Source organism: Cuculus canorus, chromosome 7 (genome assembly GCF_017976375.1).
Source record: "Cuculus canorus isolate bCucCan1 chromosome 7, bCucCan1.pri, whole genome shotgun sequence".
Lineage (NCBI taxonomy): Eukaryota > Metazoa > Chordata > Aves > Cuculiformes > Cuculidae > Cuculus > Cuculus canorus.
The window spans coordinates 13,540,943-13,564,554 of NC_071407.1; the positions used below are offsets into that span (position 1 = coordinate 13,540,943).

The 23,612-nt window shown below is 44.8% G+C and overlaps 1 protein-coding gene across 4 annotated transcripts in view; it reads right to left on the minus strand.

Annotated features, from left to right (window-relative positions):
• Positions 1-615: 615 nt before the first annotated feature.
• WBP1L (WW domain binding protein 1 like) overlaps positions 616-23,612 on the minus strand; it is a 59,793-nt gene continuing 36,796 nt past the window's right edge. For 2 of the 4 annotated variants that reach the window (XM_054071612.1, XM_009561480.2), the window contains exons 2-4: positions 15,237-15,339; positions 4,377-4,538; positions 617-2,990 (exon numbers count right to left, since the gene is read on the minus strand). In XM_054071612.1, the coding sequence (XP_053927587.1) occupies positions 2,251-2,990; positions 4,377-4,538; positions 15,237-15,339 (1,005 nt within the window). In that variant the 3' untranslated portion in view covers positions 617-2,250. Of the gene's footprint in view, positions 2,991-4,376; positions 4,539-8,111; positions 8,644-15,236; positions 15,340-23,010; positions 23,250-23,612 lie in introns of those variants that run through there. The other 2 variants (XM_054071615.1, XM_054071613.1) reach the window with 2 other exon arrangements.

Genomic DNA, 23,612 nt, shown 5'->3' on the forward strand with positions numbered 1-23,612 from the left:
ACGACAACAGAGATGTTGGCAGAGGGTATCCTACTGGCATGGGGCCGCACCCAGGATTTACAGCAGAAAAATCCTACTCTGTAAGGACTGATGGGCTTTTTCAGCTTCCTCTGTGGTGTGAGGAACAAAGCCTGGTGCCAATACATACAGAATTCCTAGGGGTGGCACCGTGGATCTTGAATTCTCTTCTCAAAAGAACCCTTCCCAGCTGGAAGGGACCAGTCTCCAGCTGGCCACGGCGCCCAGTGAGCCAGCCCAGCTCTGGGGTGCACACAGCCTCTCTGCTACCACTCACACTCCAGGCATCCAGGAAGGTCTCCTGAATCCAAATCAGAGTCCTCCGTTCTTAAGAGCACCCTAAGACATGAACTGAAGAGCCAACTTCATCAGCTGTTCTGATGGAAGAGTAAGGCTGTGTAAGGAGTGAGAGCTCCTACACCTTGTAAGCTACCAGTGCTCTCCTCAAACGCATGGGTGAAATACTGGAGCAAGGACCACTTGCCTTTCTCTGCCATCTGTATCCAGCAGTGCCACACTCCTCCTGTTAAAAAACCAAACCAAAACAAAACCACAATCTAAAAGCAAATCTTGTTCTTAATTGACAAAATGATAGACATTCACACCAGCAAGTTATCAGAAAAGGCATTATATTTTGGTTTCCAACTTATTTAAAACTGATTTTGGTTTTCAATCAATCAAATCTGAATATGTCTGAGTTCAGTTTTCAATTTCATTTTTTTCCCCCATAACAGCAATGATCTGGACGACCATAATTATAAAAGAGACTGGGAGAAAACTCGAGAACAAGAGAACAATAACATAGTCTGAACTGTGCTCTCTTCCACATGAGCACTCCAGGGAATGTTAGTTTCAGCTCTTCGTTTTATTTTTCCCTTCAGTTGTTACGAACAAAATCTCTACCGTTTATTAAAGCAAAGCTACAGTAAATTTTCTTGCAGTCTTACAGCAGGTTTTCATATCACCAGTAGGACTCGCATGCATGGATTGCAGTCACACACACACGCTCACAGACGTTATACAGTAGCCAGTTGCCACCATAAAAAAAAAAAAAAAAAAAAAAGAAAGAAAAAGAAAACAGACATTCATTTATTTTAAGTGGTCAACGTGAGAATCGCACCAAACCTCTGGATCAAATGAAAAAAAATACTGCACAGGTCTTCCACATCTACATGGTAAGTCACCCCTTCACAACGGACGGAGCTCTCATCTCCATTTGTTCAACATGCATCGCTGAAGCTTGAAGGCACGCTGGCCAAAGAGAGCCCTGTTCTTTTTTTGTCATCTTAACTCCAGTGTGCTGCTCTTGGGGTGCAAAACAAGGAAAAAAACAAAGCCAAGCCCTTTTGCAGCACACTGGGAAAAGGTCATTCGGAGACCACAGTACTTGGAAGGCAGCCCAGCTGCCTGGATCCTACTTCTGACTGTGCTCTTGGAGGCATTGAAGGAATACGCTTATCTTTAAAAATGACATATAAAGGCAAATTTCTGCAAACCCTTTCTTCTCAAACTGCTTACGGTAGACTAACACTCTTCCTGGAAGAAACTGGTCCTTCAGTCACCAGCTTCAAGTGGGAAATCTCCTACCTGCTGTCTTAAACACTGAAGCACCAGAGATTATAGGGCTGATGTGTTCAGGCATTCATCAGCTTCAGGAAAACTTAACAGCAAAAAAAAAACAAACCAAAAAAAAACCCCAGAAAAACAAAGAAGAAAAGAAAGTAAAGAAATCCCCAGTGCCTCAAGAGCGCTACATCACACCAGAACTCTTAGGCTACTGACTGCCAGCACTGTCAGAAGCTGCTTGCTTCTGGGAAGACACCTGGAGGTTGAAGCCTTACGGTGATTTCGTATCCTCCCAGGGTGAGTTTCGCTGAGCTTTACTGATTACGAGATAAAGCAGTGTTTTGCAAAACTAAAACCAACAAACTCCTAATAACCATCACCAAAATCACCATTGGGAAAGTTCCATTTGTGACAAGGTCTCATTGAGAAACATCAGTCCCTGCCCCAAGGAGCAGGACAGACACAATTAACAAAACCCAGAGCAACTTGTCCCCCACAAGCCAGGCCTTCGGGGATGATTCCCCAAATTATATTGGAGGGGAAGAAAGAAAAATAAACTAAAAGAAGAAGGTTGTATCACCTTTTCCTCCTGTTAAAGTTTTAATCCTTTTATTCCATTTTTATTTCTTTGTTTTATCCCCCGATTCTCCCTTCCACTCTGCCACCTTAGCTGGGGGAGTTATTGGTACGAGAGTTTGGAGAGTCCTGCTCATTTATTGTGTTCAAGAGTACACACACCGGCTGCCGGGGCAGGTGGTGGTGGCTATGTTCGCGGTGCTGCTCCTCCGCGGCATTAAAAAGCCCTTCCTCCTCATCGCCATGGGGGCGGCCACTGCAGCTGTCGCAGAAGTCCAGGGGCCCGTCCAGAGCATCATCAATGAGTCCATCAAACTCCTTGAGGTCATCATCATGATGGCCCCGGTTGCATACGCAGACTTCGATGCCAGAGTCGCCAGTGAAACGGCGCTGCCTGCCTGGCGTCTTGTCCTTTGCGTCGGGAATGGCGCTGCTTTGCTCTAAGCTCTCAGAGCTGTACCCTTTCAGCAGTTCCTCCTTGCACTCCGTATCCTTATCGAGACTGGCCCTCTCCACTAGCTCAGCTCCCGTGCTGTTACCACCAGGCTCGACGCTTTGCATTTTAGCAACTGCCCGCTCGACCAGCATGGTGGTGGAGGGCTCGGGCTCCCCGAGGCTAGGGGAGACGGTGCTGTCAGTACTGCTGTTATTGCCACCGGGTGCTGCTGAGCTGCTCTGCGCTGGCTGCAGGGTTCTTGGCGTGTCCGGGATTGTGCTACTGCTGCCTGCTGGGACGCACTGCTGATGTAAGGCACTGTACGGTGGGGGCGGGGTGGGCGGTCGGTTCACCACTTCCTCATAGGGAGGTAGTAAATAATTTGGCAAAAACCCTAAAAGTGGGAGGCAAGGAGGAGAAGTTATTTCATGAACAGCCCATCTCGGGAAATGAGTCACTAATATGGGTCAGTACGTCATTTGTCATCTACCAGCACCTTCCTGCTTAACAGCTTTACCAGCGATGCCAAAACCGGGCCCAAATGAAACATGTCATGTTTTGGAGAAGCAGCAACCGTGGCACCATTGGAGGAGATGGACACTTGGGAACAGCAGCCTGATCTCCTGGCTTTCAAGTCTAAGCTTATGGCTACCACGCAAGCCTCCCACCACCACCCTGCACCCCACTACAGCCCCATAAACTGCACCAAGGGACGGCCTGCATTGGCTGGAGGAGCAGCCTGGGAAATAACTCACCAGCCCTCTCCAATGCTGGCTTCTCAGCTGAATTTCCACTTTCAAGAGCTAAGATTTCATCTCACAAAGCTTTGTGCAAATATGAAGAGACGTGAGCAGTTACAAGGAACTCAAGATCCTGGCTTTTGTTTGTTGTTTTAGTGCTGGATTCAGTTATTCTGGTACAGTCAGAATAAATTGGCAGTACTGGCAAGGGAGTGGGGTTTATTGTACTCACAGCCCCTCAAATCTATGGAAGATTTTGTTTATGCCTCAGGAGGCAAGAGAATAGGCCATATAGACAAGATGTATTTAAATATGGAAACATCTAAAGATGGCAGTTTTCCATGTGGAATTGCATATCCCCGGGGCTGGAGAGGAAAGCGCTGCTGGGGGTTATTTCTGAGGTGGCCACAAGAGTTTAATGAGAAAAGCGGGTTCACACATGCAGTTGAGCAGTCCATTACAGGGAATTCAGCTGTGGTATCTCCAGCCAAGAGGCCAAGACTTGCTGTTCTAGCACAGAGTAGCAGGGCATGAAGGAGAACAAAGCAATTGCATTTTCCCTGAGCTGTAGGCAACCGCTCTCTCATGCAGACTCCTAGGGCTGCTCACCAGCCACATCATCGGAGAAGCACAGCACAGGGCGGGAGCCAACACGGTCCCTGCTGAGGCATCACTTTCACCCAGCCTGTATAACCAAATTTTGTGAAGCCACTTCCCACATCTCAGCCCCACCCGCAGCAAGTGGGTGGAAAGGAGAAGCATACAGAAGTCCCAGAATGAGGTATTTTAAGAACCTGCACAGAAAAGCATCCAGAGAATTGCTGCAATCAGAGCCAAACCAAGGGTGGCTGGGAAGATGCTGTAGCTGCTGTGGTTCGGCTGGAGAACATCACCTCCTCCCCACAAGCCAAGCTTAGGCATCAGAGCTGCCCCTCTCCTCTTGCTGAGACTAACCACTCTCTCCACTCCCACCCAAAATGGGAAACTCACTGCTGCCCTGTTCCCCATGACCTCCAGGAGAAAAGGTGCGAGGTACGTACGGAAATAAAACGGCAGGGCTGAATAGTTATGGGCTTCCCGGTAAGCGATCAAGTTGATCTCGTGTTGTCGTTGCTGGGCCTGGAGACGATGCTTGGTGCGTCGATGATGGCAAACACAACAGCAGCTGAGGATGATGATGATGGTCCACACCAGCCAAAACCCTGCAGCAGATGAGAGCAAATGTTCAGTGCAGTATGAGAGCCACATCCAACCCCAGGAAACCCCACAAAGGTGACAGAGAAGACCGTCAGAAAGCCTGGATCTGAACCCCACACTGCTCTAAAGGCAGGAACATGCAGTGCACCAGGAGGCTTTGACACAGACCCGCTGGGCGTGGGTGACTGCTACTCTGGGAGCCTTGACTGACTCGGGTAACTCTGGTTTTGGTACAATGTAGAGTATGTTCAATAGGCACAACTCGGGAGGAGAATGAAATATGGAGACAGGGCTAAGCTTCCCCCACCATCCCTCCCACCCCTTGGATAATTTCTTCTAGCCAAAAATATGAGCAGAGCTGTGAATAGCACTGAACTTGTCTCCCACAGCCACTTCAGTTTGAAAACAACAATTCAGACACAAAAGACACTCTGCAGATTGACCACAGAAGACGAGAAAAACCCCAAGCACTATGTTTTGCTTTTGTTTGTACTGTTCTTTAATTTCCAGCCCAAGTTCTTCATTGTTAAGCTTAACAAAAACATATTCTTTTTACATAAATGTCTCAAAATATTTTTAAAACTTATTTTTGTAGTCAATGTCTTAAATTACCCAAAATTAAATTAAACTAGCCCCCCACTCTGAATCCTTAAGAAACCTAACTTCTGCTCCATTTGTGATCACGGCTGGTTTCTGTGCAGTGTCGAACCATACATACACCCATCCTTAAAAGGGAATTTTAAGACTACTTCCTGAACTTTCTCCACTCCCTCCAAGATGTGGAATTACTCCCCTTTTCCACAAATCCCCCTTCATGCTTGCATGCACTATACTTCAAAGAGCTACAACATTTACTCCAGATCAGACTTGTGTGTCCTGCAGCTACAGCTCTGCCTGCTTTGGAGGCATCTGCCATCCCTGTCCATCTTAAGCTCAGCTTCTGCAGCTGAGGATACTGGGAGAGCTCCCCTTTAGAAACATCCAGGCCTGGTGACCACCGCTCCTCAGCAGAGCTCACACCACCAGTTTTCTTTAGGTATGACCTCTGCCAGTCTTCGTTATTTCCAAACAGACCAAATAAAGACTCCTGGTGCTACGACCTATTTTCTTCATGGCCATTCTGCCCTCTGAAACCAAACCACTTTTTTCTCCCTTCATGTTTTCAGCATCCCCTGCTGAGTTACCGATGCTTCCTCTGCTAAGAGCTGGGTGGGGAGAGGTGAACAGTAAAGGAATTTGAAGAATGGGAGGAGTATTGCACTGGCTGAGGACAAAGTGCAATCGACTCCTATCACAGATCTCAGAGCCCTGCACCAGGCTTTTTGTAGGTGAACTGAATATGTCGTACCGTGCCTCCGAGCATTTTGAGCAGGGACTTTCACCTCTCTGTGTCGTAACCCAAATTCTCCATGTATTTTGGCACAACAAACTGAAATCTCTCTCTTGCCTTGCACAACCTATTTCCCTAATGGTCTAGATTCTGCCTTACACCCAAATTTATCAATACCCACTATCAAATGAAGGTGCTACGTGTTCCTTTTTTTTTTCACTTGGCTGGAAATCAAGGTTCCTCAGCAGATTTTCTAGCCAACCTGCTCACCTATACCACAAAAAGCACAGAAGACTGTGATCTTCGCTTCAAAAAAGTGAGGACAAAACACTCTAGATGCCCTCAGCACTCCCTTCAAATCAAGCTAAGAAAGTGTCCACTGTCCTCCAAACACTCATCTGCTTCCAAAAAAGAGTTTTTATATAAACTGAAAGTATTGGTCTAGTCTACTCTTCCCTCCAAATCCAGGCATTTGCAACCACTGCCTCGCAGTTTGAAGACTCCCACCAATACATTTATCTCTTGCTACAAGAAGGTCCTCTGGCTCTTGCTTGCTGAGGATTTAAGAACACGCTCATCAAACCCGGTCACTGGCTCAGCACGCCACTATGCACTGAAGCAGGCCTGCAGTTCATCTCCCAAGTACTCTTTATTTTTGAAGAGCAGTCCGTGATCATGCGTTCAAAAACAATGGAAAATTACACCCAGCTATCCAGGGATTTTAGCTACAGTTATGAAAACAGATGCTTTTTAACACATTGATCACGTCCTTTCCCAAGGACTCTAGATGCAATGGCAGCAAGCAGCACTCAGTTAGTTAAGACGTCCTGGAGAACTGCCACTGTTAAGCAATCTCAGCTGTAGCAGCCGAATTTTTCTGCAGGGAATAACTGCTCCCACCCAAGCTTGCATCCAGAAGATTAAAAAAGTATTTCTTTAGAAAACTTCTCTACCCATTCCAAAGTAATCCCAAAGTGCTTTGCAGACAAACGGATGCACAAGCTCAGAGTAGGGGTCAAAGAAAGCTCAGCCATTCCTGGGAAGACGTGCGGCAACTCTGTAAACAACAGAGTAACAACAGGCAGTAACAACAGTTTAGGATAATAAATTAATGTTGGATCCTACTGAAACCGCAGGTGGCATTTTAAGTAAACAGACTATAATTTACTGGATTGCAATCTGGCCACAGTGCCAGGAACAACACCTCCATTCTCGTGCAAAGGGTCTGTGCACGCTTGTAACCACAAGTGGACGAGATCTGTTGTTTTTCATGGGAATTTCCAGAAGAAGAACCCACTAATACCATGTTATTGCCAGTTTCATTAAATGCTGACACTTCCTGAAGCTTCTAGGAATCACTCAGCCCCTGACTCAGCAAGAGTGCAAGGACTTGCCTGGATGATGACAGGAGGTGCGCAGCGTGTGCCCACCACAACCATTTACTGGCCTGGTTTCTGGCGTCCTCTTTAATGGCTTTGCCTCCACCTTGTCACACAACAGCACATCTGCTCCGCAGGGCTGAAAGCCCCCCCCCAGGGCAGTGGGGGCAATGAGATGGGACACCCACAGGTGCTGAGGCACACAGGGATGCTCCTGGGTGGTCTCTTGAGCAGGGGTGCCAGCATTGAGAGAGGGAGTGGATACAGGCTGGTTGGAAGCCCAGCACAGTCCTGAGAGTCCAGGGCCTCCGTAAAAAGCTCTGAAGCACGCCCTAGACAGAAGTTTGGGCACAGCTGCAAATTTGGCTGCAGAAGAGAAAAACTGTAAAAGCCTAGCAAATACATAGTACAGTTATTTATTTGGAATAAACCTATGGGTACAAGACCAAGTGCCATAGTAAATACTATGTCTACAGGTATGGAACAAACAGTGAAGATGTCCAGGGCTGAACTGTGCCTTTGTACACCTGGTGATGTTTGGCTTCAAACCATCAGCAGGGAGGTAAGCCAAGCAGACCACTGGCCTGTGCACTCAAGTTTCTCACTTGGCTGGAGGGGAATTTCAAATTCACCCAAAGACAACACTACATGAGTAGGAAATGAAGAGACTGACAACAGCAGCAGTACCTGCTAACACCTTGTTCATGGCAAAAGCAGGTATTGGCTCTGCTTTGTCCTGCAAATGGGCAAGATGAACAAAGGCAACAGAAGTTTGGCATTAAAAGGCCTCTAAAAGCCAAGTAAAAGTGGGCTTTCAATTGCCTTCACTGTCTCCAGAAGGCTTCCCCGTGTTCTTCAACATGCAGTACCTTCCTGAATGGACGTGAGCGGGTCTTCAGTTGCATTGTGCTGAGTTACTGTGGCAGTCACTGGAAATGGAGAAAAGGTTGGGAGACACCAGGGATCCTGAGCCAAATTTGCCATTAAATGTCTGATTTAAGAGAGAGTATTTCCACCGCCAGCCTGGCACTGACCACTGGGAACAAAGGCTCGTAGCAACCTGAGGGCAACATGAAAGACAGAGAGCAAAGACGGTCTTTGGAAAAACAACTGCTGATTGACAGAAGCAATGCACCAGTTTGGAGCTAAACGTGCACTAGGGGACCATCAGACTTGAAAGCAATTTCAGGCTTGTTTTTGATTTATGGAAGAGTCAGAAGTTGAAGAACTCTCCAGATCAAAAAAAGACTGAGTCCTGAGAAACGCTGCTATACATTTTTGTCAAATTCACCGGTGATGCCAATGGGTGGATAATGATGTGACTAAAGGGTGAATCGGACACAACCAAGGAGCTGAGTTTTGCCAAGAGATTTCCCTGCCAGAGCATCAACAACTTGGATAAAAATAAAAAAAAGAAGTACCAACCTCTTACCCAGCAGCAGACAGGCTCAGAGCTGTAAGCTCTACACAAGTGCCAAGCTTGGAGAGTCAGAATGGGAGCTGCAGAACGACTCAGGAACAGAACTGGCTCCCATGAAAACCATCTCTCACAGGCAGAGGAAATACCAAAGAAAGAGACGGCTGCTACATTTACAGCAGGGAAAGGGAGCCCTATCACATGGTCATGCACCAGGGATGTCTTCTACCAGCTCTGAAAGAACATGCCAGGTTTAAAGCTTAGAAAAACCTTTCTGGGCACTGACCGTAGTTTTGCTCAAACTGAAGAATAATTAAGAATAGAATAATTTAAGAATTAAAAAAATGAAAAAGGGAGGAACGATATTCAGTCTGATGCGGTACTGTGTTTGCTGCCTGGGATGTTGCCATCAGCATCCCCATTGAGGGAAGCTCCTTTAATCCTGTGCAAAATGGAAAACGCTTTCTGGAGCGTTCCAAGGGTAGGAACAGAGAAATCTGCCCTCAAGTTCACAGTAAACTTGGGTAAATGCCATCACTCTGTTGGCACAAGTCTCCTAAAAGCAAGCCAAAACATACTGCAAAGTGGTTCTGCGTCTGCCCGACAAGCATCTGGGTAATAGCTTTGGCTCCATGAGAGCTGGTTCTGAACAGAAGAAGCGGGACAATTTCATTGACTAAACAGCAATGTCCCAAATGGTGGCCTCACAGTCAGCCATGGCTGGAAAAAATTGTCTTTCACAGGGCCAACATTATCATCAAAAATAGGAGAGAGATTTAATTGGTACCACAACCCGGATGCACTTGGGTTTAGTAGTGTACTTGGCACAGAGACTGCATCGCCTCCTGCTACTTCAGACACGAGCCTGTATGAGTTTACACCGCTGCTCAAGAATGCCAGATGAAGGATCCAGGCTGCAGGCCTACGGACATTTTAAGAAGGGAAAAACTGAGGCTGCTGAATGACGTGCTCCTCTCCTGCCTGTCTCTTCCATACCTCCTGCTGCCTCCTCCTCCTCCTCTTCTCATGCCAGCACAAAGTTGTGTGCGACTGTGCTCTGAACTGGTTTGAGGGAACCAGAACAGGTTGAAACTCATCTGCCAAACACAATAGCAGCAAGAGAAAGACTGCGACTTTCAGTGACAGTTTTATGTCAGTTTAAATCAGTGGAACTGCAGCCCCAGCCTGGCCACATGGCAGGAAAAAGTTACCGCACATCTGTGGAGTGCAATGGCTAAAGAAAAAAGCTGAAGACAACATCTCCAACTCTAGCTCACTTGCTCCTAGACTGGTAACTTGAACAAAAGGAGATGGACATTAACTGCAGCTGCTTTCTAGTTTTCAGAAGTGTCCTGTATACATGGTACACACACTGCCATGAGACAGGATAGAAGAAGACAGGTTGCAGAAAAATCCTTCGCTTATCTTGCAATAAGAGTCAATCTGAAGCAGTAAATATGCAGCAACTGTTTTTATGCCTCTCTCTTGGGGAGTCTTTGAAGAGCAATTGCTCCTGTGCTCCAGAATGTATGTTTGTGAGTCCAGTCAATTCCAGCTGATTTACCTCTCCCAAGAAGAGTAAAATGCATGTTGAACATTGGTCTGGCAGAGATCAGAGGGGAACAACCAACTAAGACCATACCCAGAACGTCTGGGAATGAGATCTGGAGAACAGTCTGCACCAACCAATATGGATATTTGGTGAGAAGCCGGGCTGGAGGAACAGAAGGCAGAGGCTGAAACAGCACCAGCAAGCTCTTTTGCCTTTCTTTGCTGTTTGACACAGAGCAGGTGGAAGCAAGACACACGGGGCAAAAGTCAGGATCTGCACAGTCAAACTACACAAGACAGCTTGCTGCCTTCTTTGGGTTTGTAAATTGTATTGAGTCACACCAAAACAAGTTTAAAATGATTTTGCCGTCTGGATCAGGCTGCAAAAAGTATAAGGAAATCAGGAAGCGACTCTCTCAGTGACCCTATTTATCACGAGTTTCTGTATGGCTGTGACATGTTCTGTTTGCCCTACACTTTCAGCTGGGCTTTGTCATGGCAGGGTTACCGCTGAAGCACCAGCTGAGGAGCAACAGCAGCCAAAGGTGAAGTTTGAAACACCCAGGAAAGAAAAAGCACATACAACCATGTAGAAGGCTGGATGAAAGGCAAGGAACAGGCAAATCCCTCTCTGAAAAAGGATGGGATTATACTGAAAGATAAGATAGTACAGGGTGAAAAAGAAAACAGGGGACTGAGGTATTGTTTGTCTGAAGGCTTTGGAGGCTGCAGCAAAGTCTTGGAAACTAATTCTCATTATGAAGCTGACCTGGAACATGTACGTGGTACAGCAGTTGTTTTAGCTTTAGCAACTAACCGGATCCCTGCCAAAATTTTCTGGCAGCCTGCTTTTTGGAGAAAAGAGCTGTCTAGAGATTCCAAAGGGAAGCGTGCAGAGATGAGCAAAATGTTCAAAATCAGCAAAAACATCAACTGTGCTGCTGGCAAACAAAACGCTTTTTCCTGTACAACCCTTCCAGCAGGGCCAAAGCAGTCAAGATCTTTTTTTTCCTTTCAGAAACAGAGGGGCTCAGTGTCACTGCTAAAGCAGCCAAATGAAGTGGAACAGGCACGTCCAACATCTGAATACTCACTCATCACCAGCGCTGGTTTGTTGTACATTACCTAAATGACCCGAGGCCAGCTAAGCCCTCTAACTTTGAAAGCCTACAGCTGAGATGATCTGCACGCAGTGGCCGGCCACCTGTTTCCAGTCTCCATGATTCCTGAAGCACAGCGGACTATTCTTGCAACCACACCATGCAAAACACTTCCCACAGCTCTGCTTGCTGTGTTCAGAGCCTCTGGAATTGTCTAATTTCATGCTGATCCTCAATAGGCAAGGAGAGACACAAGGATGGATGTCAGGAGACAGGATTTGGTTTTCAGTTGACATTACAAAATTAAACCTGCGAAAATCCAGAATGTCTGAGCCTTAATTCTTAACCTAAAAAATGCGGGAACTGCATTCGTTGATTACCTTCCCCTGTATTTTGGTAAGTGGCATTTTGGAACATTTAAGCAATAAAGACACCTGTCAGACCTGGACAAAGGCCAGCACTGGAGAACTCCAGCAAACACAATCACATCATAACAGACGTGAATAAAAATTGTTAGCAAGAAAAATCCAGTGGCTGCTGCCATTCTCCCAAGACCAAGATCTCCCCCTTGGGGGACCATGAGCTCTCTGGGGAGCCCAAAGAAATTGTTAGGCTGAAACGCTGAACCAGCTCAACCACTATCCAAACAAACACCTTTACCTATGTAAGGAAATGCAACAGTAAAGCCCTTCATCCCTTTTACTTTTTATGATTCTATTCCAAGAAAATTAAAAGACATACTGCACTTTTCCCCCCCATGTTAGCAGCTCCTGAGCTTGAGCTAAGAACTAATTACACATTTACATAGCCATTAGACCTATATATAAAAATCTAGATATAGTTTTATTATTTGGCAACGTGGCACCTTTTTTTTTTAATAAGAGATGGGTGGGGAATCTGAAACTGGGCTGTTATCTAATTTTAAACACAGGCTCTCCACCTGCTTGGCATATCATGTTCTCGATTCCTCCACCCCACCCCTTAATAAAATAATACCTTGATTTTGCATCCTATTCCACTACCCACAAGGGCTAGTTTATAATTACTGCAACTTTACTGGCTGTCTAGAAATGTTGAGATCAGCCATTTTCAAAGGCAAACTTCCCTCAAATTCTTAAAAAGGGAAAAAGATCCTTTTTACGGGAAAAACTCCAAGTGGCCACAAGACAGGATCACATTTCAGAAGGCACGTCCAGCAAAGACAGACTGGTTTTCTTTTCCAGTCCAAATGCCACTCTCCTCTCCTTCTTCTACCCACAAAGCTGTGGTGGTAAATAAATCCAGGATTTAATTTAATGGGACTAGCAAGAAGGACTGCTTTCAGGCACACAATAACACTGGTGGTCTGAGAAGGTCAAGAGGAGCAGAAACTTCTCAAAACTACTTCAGTACATTAATACACTAGTTAAAATAAAAACATAGAACAACCATGAAGTCATGCTTTAAAGGTGCTGCTAACTTAACCAAAAGTAATTATTAACTTTTAAAAAGCTAATCTATTCCCAAGCATGTGGAGCTGTTGCTCTGCACACCATCAATTCACTGCTCTAGACTATTTACATACACTATCACTGCTATTCACCTTGAAGGTCTTAGGAGTGCCTCACCACACGTACCTACCAAAGATATTCAACTGGTAAGTTTGGCAGATGCGGTCACGAGCTCTAGAATACAAGTTTTCTTAGATTTAAAGGACATGCCCCTCTTTGTCTCTCCTCTGAGTCCCAGAAACCTTTCTCTAACATTGAGAATGGCAAAGCAAGCTTTGAAAACATTAATCAATTTTATATCAGTGTTGGATGTTTGCCTGAATTTGCAGAAAGCCTAAAAGAATAGATCTGATGCTTGCATTAATCCCCTCATCTCAGAGTGGTATACAACGCTCTTTGCAATGCAGGAGGAATATCAATCTCAACACAGAAAGTCATTCCTCTTGTGGGACCATCCAGCAGTATGTGCCACTAATGTGTTTATTCCATGATCTTGATCTTAGCATGACCTGTATGCTTGCCCTAGAAAGAAGCCTGAAATATTCTGCTACCTTCTAACAAAATTGGGTTTTATCTCCCAAGGACCTTTGTGATGCAGCCAGGCACCGCCAAGTATAAAAGTCTGTGCCGTACTGAGCATGCAAAGACAGTTAAAATAAAATCAATTTAATTGGCAGGGGCCACTGTTCAAACTCTATTGTTTGTATGCAATTCAATTAAGCCTCTCTTTCAAGATGTCCATAGGAGAAACATGGCAACAGTGCAACAAGCTCTAGTGTGCAGCTGCACTTATGCTGTTGCTCAATTTAGATCCTGCTTGCCCCAGAGTCTGCAAGCCCTTGCATACGTGCCTCTTCCTCTACATTCCCACCCACACAAATCCAAAATCGTGTCTGACCTTCCCCACTCTGCTTTGTCCATGCATCCCCATATAGTCCGAACAAATTCCAGCCACCTGTCCTGCCTGTGTTGCTGACCGCCACAATCTGAACCAGGCAGTCTAGAGGCAGCCACACATTCATGTCTGTTCCTCAGCCTGCTAGGGTCCCTGGAGCTGCCCTCCCAATCCCCAATCATTTCTTGAACTGTTCCGAAAATAAAGCTGCTGTGAAAGGTCTGTGATACATTCAAACCCTGCCATCACTATTGACACAGCAACCACCAGTCTGATGCACAGTGTGCCTTCAAGGAGTCTATTAGAGTCCTGTTTAATTTACAACCGTGTCCTCCATGCTTCACCAGTTAATTTGAAAAGTAGAAGCGTGTTTTGAGACTTAAGGATGAAGTGTCAGCTACTCCTGTCCTTGGATCCAGTTTAAGTGACACTCTTTGTATGTATAACACATTTCCACTTACATGCTACTTTGAGAAAGTTAAACTGTGGGCACAGCAAAGGGATTAAATAGAGAGCACGGTTGCATAAAAGCTGCAAGATACCATTGGGTGTGGTAGGAAACTATCTCTGGTCTATAATGTGGGGGTACAATGTTCCCAGTTCCACATTTCCAAATTCCAGGAGCACAGCTGCTTTCTCAGCCTAAGCTTCTGGCAGTACAACAGCATGTCAACATCAGTGTTCAACCCTTTGTGCTCCTCCTCGAGAAAGGAAGAAACAATCAGAAGGGCAGAACTCTAAAAATTTGCCTTTAAAATTCAACATTTCTTACTTTCCTATCCTTTCAATTTCCGATTTTTCTACATCTTTAACAGAGTTTTGCTGACTTGCCTGCTGCCATCTAAAGGGTCTTAGCAGGTATGTTCACACAGCCACTCTCTAGACACATGGGCATTTAAATTCCAGATTTTGGGAAAGAGGAGACAAGGAGGGCTTGCAATGGGCAATGTGTGCTCCTCACAGCCCACAGTATTTAGCCACTGTCAGCCCACAAGATTTGCCCACGACCGTGTTCACCCAAGGAGCTGTGCTCCAAAAACGTGTCCTGAAGAGAATAAACATCTTGCCCCACATCCTGTAAAGGACAGCTTTAGAAAGATAAATGGTATTTTAAATTGTTGTCCTTGCAAAGAGCTAAAACAATAAGAAGAAAGATGCTGAATTAATTCTCTGTTTGAGAGTGCCAGACTCTAGCGTGGTGCGTACAGGCGTTTCTCCCTCAAGCGTGGTTTCCTCACTTCCATATGATGTCATTTTGAGTACCCTCAGTATTGGCCAAATCAGGGAGACCAAACAACAAATCTCCAGTCACGAAGAGAGCAAGGCAACACATTACTCCTCAAAAAGCAGGCAATGCCCATTGTGACAAACCTATTTTCCTTGCCATATCAGGTCAGTTTAGGTTTATATTGCAGTGAAACGCAATGACAATGCATAACAAAGGCTGAATACAAAATCCCAGGGACACACGCCCGACCTGTAGTATGGTATGAGAGCCATGCAGATTAGGAAGGGAAGCCATACAAAACGGAAGGACTTACACCAGAGTTCATAGTAGTAGTTGCAACACTGGGATTGTCCACAACAGTGGCCCGTTTCACATATGTAACTTTGATTGTTGACACCCATGCAGGTTTCCTTGTCCTAAAATTAAACAGACACACTTTTAAGATGCTTTGTCAGTATCTTCTGTAAATGTCATCTTTTACTCAATGATCTGCAAGCATTTGTAAAGTCACAAATTATGGTCTTGGGAAACTCTAAAATACACAAAATAGTTAAAATACAGCTGAGGATCACCAAAAACCACAAAGGACTGTTCAGAAGAAAACCTTGTATCTCCAAACTCGTGAGTTACACTGCTTTAGCATCCTGTCAGTGCTGCTTTTTCATCATTCCTTTCCTTTTCCATCGAAAGTTACTACATTTTGGGAACGAGGCATTCTCTTAAAGAAGAGACGTCATTGTTGCCCATTTTACACAATATTGCTGTATTACTGGGGTTGAATGTCAAGTAGAGGAAACACAATCACAAACAGAACATTAAAATCTGAGAAAAAACTGCCTGGATTCATTTAGATCTAAATGATAATTACAGCACGTTCCTGTGAGATTCCAATCTAAAATGATTCCTTCATAATTAGCCATGTGCTTTATATAAGATCAGCATTCCTGCAAAACTTCTTCCTGGAATAGCAAAGTAGCCCAGGAGCAGAGCCAAATCAGCTGTATTGTATGACCCAGCAGGTCCTCAGGACACTTAAGATGGAAAAGGACTGTGGTGGGAGGTGTCAGTCCCGCCTTTGGTACACCACAACAGTCCGTGTTTTCCTGCTAGTCTGAAAGTGTGGGTGGGAAAAAGTATAAAACACCGGAAAACAGAAGCGGTTTATAGGTTGTGGTTTGTGCATCCTCCAACAGGCTTTGGGGCAACCTGGAAGTTTGAGCACACTGCATGGTTTCTTAAGAAACAAACAGATCTTGATACAAAAAAAAACCATTGATGCTGCAAACAAATCTCTATCAAAGTCTAACATTTTCACTCTCTTTCACTTAAAATTTGTTACAATGCAAAGAAGTTTTTATACTGAAAGAGGTTTTATAAGCACCATCATTCAAAACCCTCCCCCTGCAAAAAACCTCCACCAAACATAAAAGCCCAACCAGCCACCAAGTGCAGCAAACCCAACCATCAGGTTACAAGAACATACTCTGGTGGTCCCAACACATGCTAAACTGCTCTATTTCTCTATTTTATGCCAGTGCACCACAGCCACTTCTCTCACAAGCCCCTGTGGAGGCACTATACGTGCAAAACACAAAGCCATTTCAAATTACGGACCGCCTCACAGAACAAGCAGTGCAAAGCAGCACTTTGAATGCAGAGGAGCCCTACAGTAAGTTCTTAAGGAGACTCAGTCTGTTTGGGGATGTGGAGGAGCACCTCCCCAACACTGGCCCTGTGGGTCCCTGCCCTGAGCACCCATATTAGAGCAGCAATATAGCTTCTAAAAGCAGAGGAACCACCTACCACGTAAGATTCAACAGAGACGATCCCATGCCAAGTTTTTCTCCTAAGAAGTCACATTGGCTTTTGATAGGGTTTTCGTTGTGAGGGCAAAGCTCAGCAAACATGACTTAGTATACAATACAACACTTCCCCTCTTCCACAGGTACCATGATATCCACAAAGGCTCTAAAAAGCACCAGCGGGCCACCTCCCTAAATCCATCTGCAGCGGCAACAATCCAGAGGGGTATCTGCCTCCTGCTTCCAGGAAGAGAAGGGCATTTTGCTGGACAGATAAGGCAAACTGCTTTACTCCAGCTAGATAAAGCAAATATTTTACAGTCTTGTCTTGAGATGCTGCGTGCCAATAGTAGATACAACATTTTCCCATAGGGTAAGGAGGTGTTTTCCATCTCTAATTACAGCAGCTAAGAGCAACTTTTAGGAGACACGCTGTTGAGCTAGCACATTTTTTTCTGCTTCAGGCATACTATGCATTCCAAAAATCACAATTTTAGTCAGCTAAAGAACTAGACACAGGACACATCTATTCACTTACCTGTTCTTATTAGTTTACCTAAACTTTAGTGATTTCTGTTGCCCTTGCAGAGTTAATGCAACTGATTAACAGCTTAGATTTTGGCCCACACATCAACAGAATTGAGAAATTAAGATGCCATTGCAAAACCATAATCCTGTTGTTAGTGCACAAGCCAGACACTGACCAGCTCGGTTGTGACACATGAAGATCGATGCGACCTGTTGAATCAGCAAACGAATCATGTGGAGCTGGTGAAAGAACAGAGTCCCACTGTGCCATTTGAGGGACTGCTCTGCATCACAACAGTGATTTGTCCTTGACCACCTGTGTTTATTTTCAAAAAAATTGTTCCATTCAGTGTTGTCTGTTTCCAAGAGTAGCAATAAGGAACACATCAGTGTCTTTTGGCAGAGGCAACCTATAACAGCTTTAATGTCAGTATGCTGTCTCCCCCTTAAGAACTTGCAGCAGTCCTGCTTTCAGAGCCTTTCATCACACAATCCTTCTATTTGAACCTCCTGACTCTCTCTTGCCAACCTTATTATATTTGAAATGATCTTTCCACAATGCTATATGTTTACGTGCAGGGTTGCCTCTTGCTAGCCCACCTGGCAAACAGGTCTATGAGGGCATGGGTGTACACGTTGGACAGAAGATCCTCAGCAGCTAGGCTGCTACTCTGCAGGTTGTTCCCGCCTGCTTTTGGTGATCAAGTCTCAAACAACATCCTGCCTTCCCATCTAAACGATTCAAATCTTACTGTCCAGAGCGTCTTTACATACTGATCAAGAGGAATCATCTTCCTTGCCAATATGTGAGTGCCTATAACTCTGAACAGTCTTGCAGTCAGCTTTCAGCTCCCACAGTTCAGGAAGTCCAGGGCTTCAAAGTCCTTGCAGTGCTGGCCACCAGCCATGCTCCTCAAACCCTACCCAGGTCCTCTTGCAGCCTTTCTGCAGCCCTCTGTCAGCCCAGCCACTGATGGGCTTCTGGGAACATGGAGCTATCATACTCGGTGCCACATGTCAGACTCAGAACTGTCACCCTTGTTTCCAAACAGTTTCATGGAATCAAAGAATAATTTAGTTTGGCAAGGATCCCAGCAAGTCACGTGGCCCAAGCCCTGCTCAGAGCACTGCTACCTCCAATGCTAGGTTATTCAACGCAGCGCAGCAGAAGAGGAAAAATGTAAATTCAACAAATTCTCTGAAAAAAAACTTACTAGGCAAAGATTACAGCACAGGCAGAGCATTTTTCTGGGACATGTTACAGGTGTCTCCTCTGGATTGAGTGTTTCAGTCTCGTTTTCTCTCCTCACTCACATCAGACCATGGCAGTTTTTGTTAGGAATCTTCCGCCTACCTTCAACCACTTTGATCAGGGTTCAATTTCTAATTAAATACCAGCCTGCACTTTCCATACCATCAAAGCTGTATTATTTCTGCTCCCTTCTCCCATTCATTCTTTGTGTCATTTGCTGCCCAACGGTATCTACTGATAAATCAGCAATATAGTTATCTATAGCCTAAATGTCTCCTGGAAACAATACCACATTTTCTCTCTCACACCAGCAGGCATGGAAAAGACACAGGACTAAAGAGCAGTTTCATAGACAAGAAAGGATATACGTTATATATGTGAGAAAAAAAAACCTCACAGAAGCAAAGTTGAGGGCCTTGCATTTTATTAACCTGCCTCTGTTTCCAGTTTCCATTTCAAGTAGTGCTTGTAATAACCATTTTTAATCATACTTAGCAGCATGGAGTTTTTATCCAACTACAACAAAGAGTTTGGTTTTTTAGGTAGCCTTACGAAAACGAAGGACAGGGGTGGTTTCTTTGCAAAAGCACTTTCTTCCTCAGTAGCCAGTGGCTATCGCATTCCAGTGCAGGCTTCCCTGATGAAGGACAGTCTTGTTTTCTTGTTGTCCAGACAAGCGCATCCCTCCCCACCAGCCTTAATTCATGTAAGTGTAAGTGCCTCCAGTCAAGATTACTAAGCAGCATCTACATGGGTCTGCCCTCAAACAGCATTCAACTCCATTAGACCAGAGTATTCCTGTTTTGCAACCAAGAAGCTTGAACATGTCATCCATTATCTCCCACATGCAAGGCCAAGGAGATTTCCAGCTAATTTCAAGGGACTGGCTTTGTCCTGTAAAGCAGCACGTATTCTAGGCTGCATATGCATCACTGCCTCCTTGGCACCATCCTAAGAGCTGATGCAGATCTGAGGAACTGGACTCACTGGATCTCTGACACACACTCCAAAGTCAGGAGCTTTCAGAAGGCTCTGTAGTCCTGCAGTCTGTGTTCTCTCTCAATCCAGTTCAACAGAGGCTATTTGTTAGATCTGGTGCAGGCTCTTTCTCATTAAAACCGCTGAGTTGGAAAGACCTCTCCTTGGTGCATCTGGAGAGTCCTTTTGCATTTTAGATGTGGTGTTGTGGATTAGTTTACACTTGTAATAAACTTTATAGAGCAACTTTGAATAAAAATAAGATTTTTTTTTTTTAACTGATTTTCTTTTTGGTATTTGGCATTTGTGAAAAACCCACAACCAACCCAGCAACTCTGCCAGTAGCACACTTTTGCTGTCAAGTGCTTTTACAAATAATCCTTAAAATATAATATCCAGCAGTATATCTTATACCGACAGGTATAAGAGACCTCAAGGCAGTGCCATCACGTTGTCACATCTGAAACTACAGCAAACATTAACGTCAGCGCCAGGGAACAAAGCCAATTATTTTCCCTACCTTCCAGTTTAGTACTGGACCTTTGCTGGAGGTCTACGTGACAAATTAAAGGTCAAAATCTGGGGCACAATCAAGACAGGAGGCATTTGTGGAGGGTTGTAGGTTGCCTAAACTGCCCCTCATTGCAAGAAAGGATGGAGTCAGAGCTCCTTATCCCACTTCTGTAAAGGTTTCCTGTACTAAATGGTTGGGTTTAATGCCCATAAATCTGTGAGGGATTTATTGCATCTGAAGCCACCGTAGGAAGTGGAGAGAAATTAGAACTGATTGAGAGTGAAGTATCATTACAATAAAAGGATCAAGGCATTTCATACTTCTCTGCTCTCAAAAGTCACCAGTTAACCTAAGAACTTTGTTGCTATGTCAAAAAGAAGAAAGAAGACGAGCAAATTCCAGACTGGTGTGGCTGTTTTCCAAGCTGAAAATTAATACGTGCAACTGCAGCAACAAACACCACAGGCCATGCTCAGAAGTCCACAGTTGGCAGTGAACCACCTACAAAAGATGACTCCTCAGCTGGCATTAACCAGGTAAACAAAACCAGCAGTGACTGATATCACAGAGATCTAATAACCATTTTAGCTTTTTGCTGTCTCCTCTTTCTGCAGAAATCCGGCCTCTGTTACTCTAAATATGAGCACCTTGCATTTCTATGGCCTCTGTGTGTCATTCAGCCTGCCAGAGTACTCATCCTAACCTTGCTAATACCCAGACATCCCAGAAAACACTTTGAAATGGGACTTGCATTTACTGGCAGCCGGTTATATTCCCCTCTTCTAGGACAGCCAGTTTTTTAGACCTAGTCTCTCTCCAAACCTGGGCACAGCACTAGTCAAGGCACTGCAGAGCAAATTACTATTTCAACTGGAAGAGAGGGGCATTAATAACAGAATGACAGGGATGAGTAAAGAAGTGAATAACGGGCGTACAAGCACTGGGACACAGTGAAAAGCCCAGCAGCAGGCTGAAGAGAGACTGCAGAGCTGGCATTTGCCAGAGGGCAAGATGCTGCTGGTTTTAACAGGACCCGAGCTCAACCTGTGACCACACCAGACCTCCTGGTGTCCTGGCTCTCATAGGGGTTTTTTTGGTTATAAGCATCTATTTAACAGTGATAATAATAAAAATCCTGACCTAGCTGTTTCACCCATCTCGCTACTCACAGGCAGCAGTCCCTTGCTTTTGGTACCCAGCCACATCTGTAACAACAAAGCAGGATGGATTTAGCAAGTGACACAGTCTTCAGTAAAATGTATTAAAAACATGTATTTTGAGTAACTCGCAATCAGTATTTGAGTGATACATGTTCTTTAAGCATCCAGAGTAACACAATGGAAGTGACTGTCAATATCTTAAATACGTTAGAAACAACCAACAGGAAAACCTGTATTTGATACCCACTATTTATGAGTTACCACTTGGCTTTTACTCAAACTCACATAGCAGACTATCACTGCTGTTGGTTAGCCAAGCCCATCAGCAATAGCTCATTAGAAAGCAAAGAAAAAGCTACCAAAGAAGATGAGCATCTCTGCCAGAAAGAGACTTAAGTGGTAACAGGTTAAAATTGCTACTGAAAATACTTCGCTGAAATGCCAAATCCTGCCAAAGGGTTTTACTACAATTCCTGATTTGCCTGCTGCCTACCCAGCTGAACCAAAATTCATCTTAATTTAAAAATATAAATCATTAGATCCTTTCAGAGAGGAACAGTGGGTGGGACTGCTGCAAGGACAGGCAGAACTGAACCACCAGGGCAGCTCAGGACTGATGCCCACCCTGAAGCCTCTGTGTCTTTCTCCCATCTTCATAAACACTACACTTGTTAGTCCTTTGGGACGTAAAAGCAAAAATCCACCATCTGAGCAAGTGCTGTGCTTTTGGTAGATTCAATTTAACAAAAGCACGTAAGCTCGGGACAGACGAAACCAGCTTTGATTGCTGCAAGTTACTGGAGCCTTGGGTGCCAGCCCCTGCCAGCACAACAGGGGATAAATTCCTGTAAGCCTGCCTTATGACAGAAAACTGAGGCCAAGAAATAAATCAAGCCCGGACGTTTCTTCATAAGACACCCACCACAAATTTTGTTTTGCTGAATGCAGGAAAAATACAAAGTGTTAAGTGCAAACATACAAATACTTTAAGTATAAATAAGCGAGGGAGGAATGATGCCTCTGGGCTGCTCAAGGCACAGCGAAGGTCTCCAAAATGGGAATTCTAATCCACAACATTTATTGCTTTGCTAATGCCAGCACCAGGAGAATTACAGTTAAATCACCATGATTAATCAGTCACAGCAGAACTATCTTCATCGCCAGTGGATGCAGAACCTCCAGGTTTTATTAACCTTTATCTGAGGAACAAATCGGTTTGTTGGATCCATTTATCTTGGAGAAATACTCCAAGAATCTTTAAAGGAACATTGCACTTTCACAGATTGTGGACACTTTGATATATTTCAATAAAAGCTACTTTCATTTTTGTTTATCACAAGTTTCACTTTCAGACTGCAAGAACTGCACGTTCGCATTTTAAGCACCATGTGAAAGTGTTTACGTCCTTCACGCCTTGCTAGAAGCTACCCAGATGTAGTCCCAACCCCTTCACATTAAAGTTAGACACTTCTAGGAAATCACAGCTTTGAGGAGGCTGTCCTGGGCTTCGTTGTTTTATACCACCAAACAGCTGGCAACACTGACAACCTGGAGCAGTTAAAATTGCAACTGAAATGGGAATCCAACATTTAACCTCTTTTATTTTTCTTTTCAAGCTAATGCAGTGAACTCGATGAACGTGTTCAAGCTTCCACCTGCAACCCTAAGAGGAAACGCTCACTTAGAATGGAAAGCTGAGATCCTCTACAACCATATTTCCTGGGATGGAAGCTTTAAACACCCACATTATGCTGATGTCAGACAGAGCTGACGGAGCTTTTTAGGCATTTAAACATCACACTCCCCCCCCAGCAACAACAACAAAACCCCCAAATCAAACCCCCCATTTTTACCATGTGTTCGGCAGTCCATCTGCCGTGCTGATTACACTGTGTCCTGAAGAAGTGAAGGCGGATGCAGGGGAAGCAGCCGCTCAGTGCAGTGCAGCAGAGAACAAGGGGCACCTGTCCTGGGGAGCAGAGGCTCTCGCCGTGACCGCTTTGTCCTCGTCACGCAGCTTAGGGGAGGGCACCCCACTCGGCACCTCGTTCTGCTGCCTGCGAAGCGCAGCCCAGGACCAGCACCCCTTGTGCTGAGTGGGAACAACAAAAGACATGCCAGACAACCAAGTGTTTACAGTCCAAGTGCAAACGCAAGAGACAATAGAGGCGGATGCATGACGAGATGTTCCTGAATTCTGTCCACATTTTTAGTTAAACAGCACTGTCCACCAACAACATTTTTCCCACTCTTTTAGAAGTGGAAAAAAGGAATTTCTGAATATTGTCTCCATGCAGGACACAATCACAAATATTTAGATTTTTTTATAAATCTAAAAATGATTGAAACTCAAAATGATTAAAACCAAGAAAAGTTCAAGTAGCTTTGCAAGCAGCTCTTTCCCGCTATATCCTTCATCAGTGGGTAAAAATAGCCAAGGGCTCTGCTCGTGTTG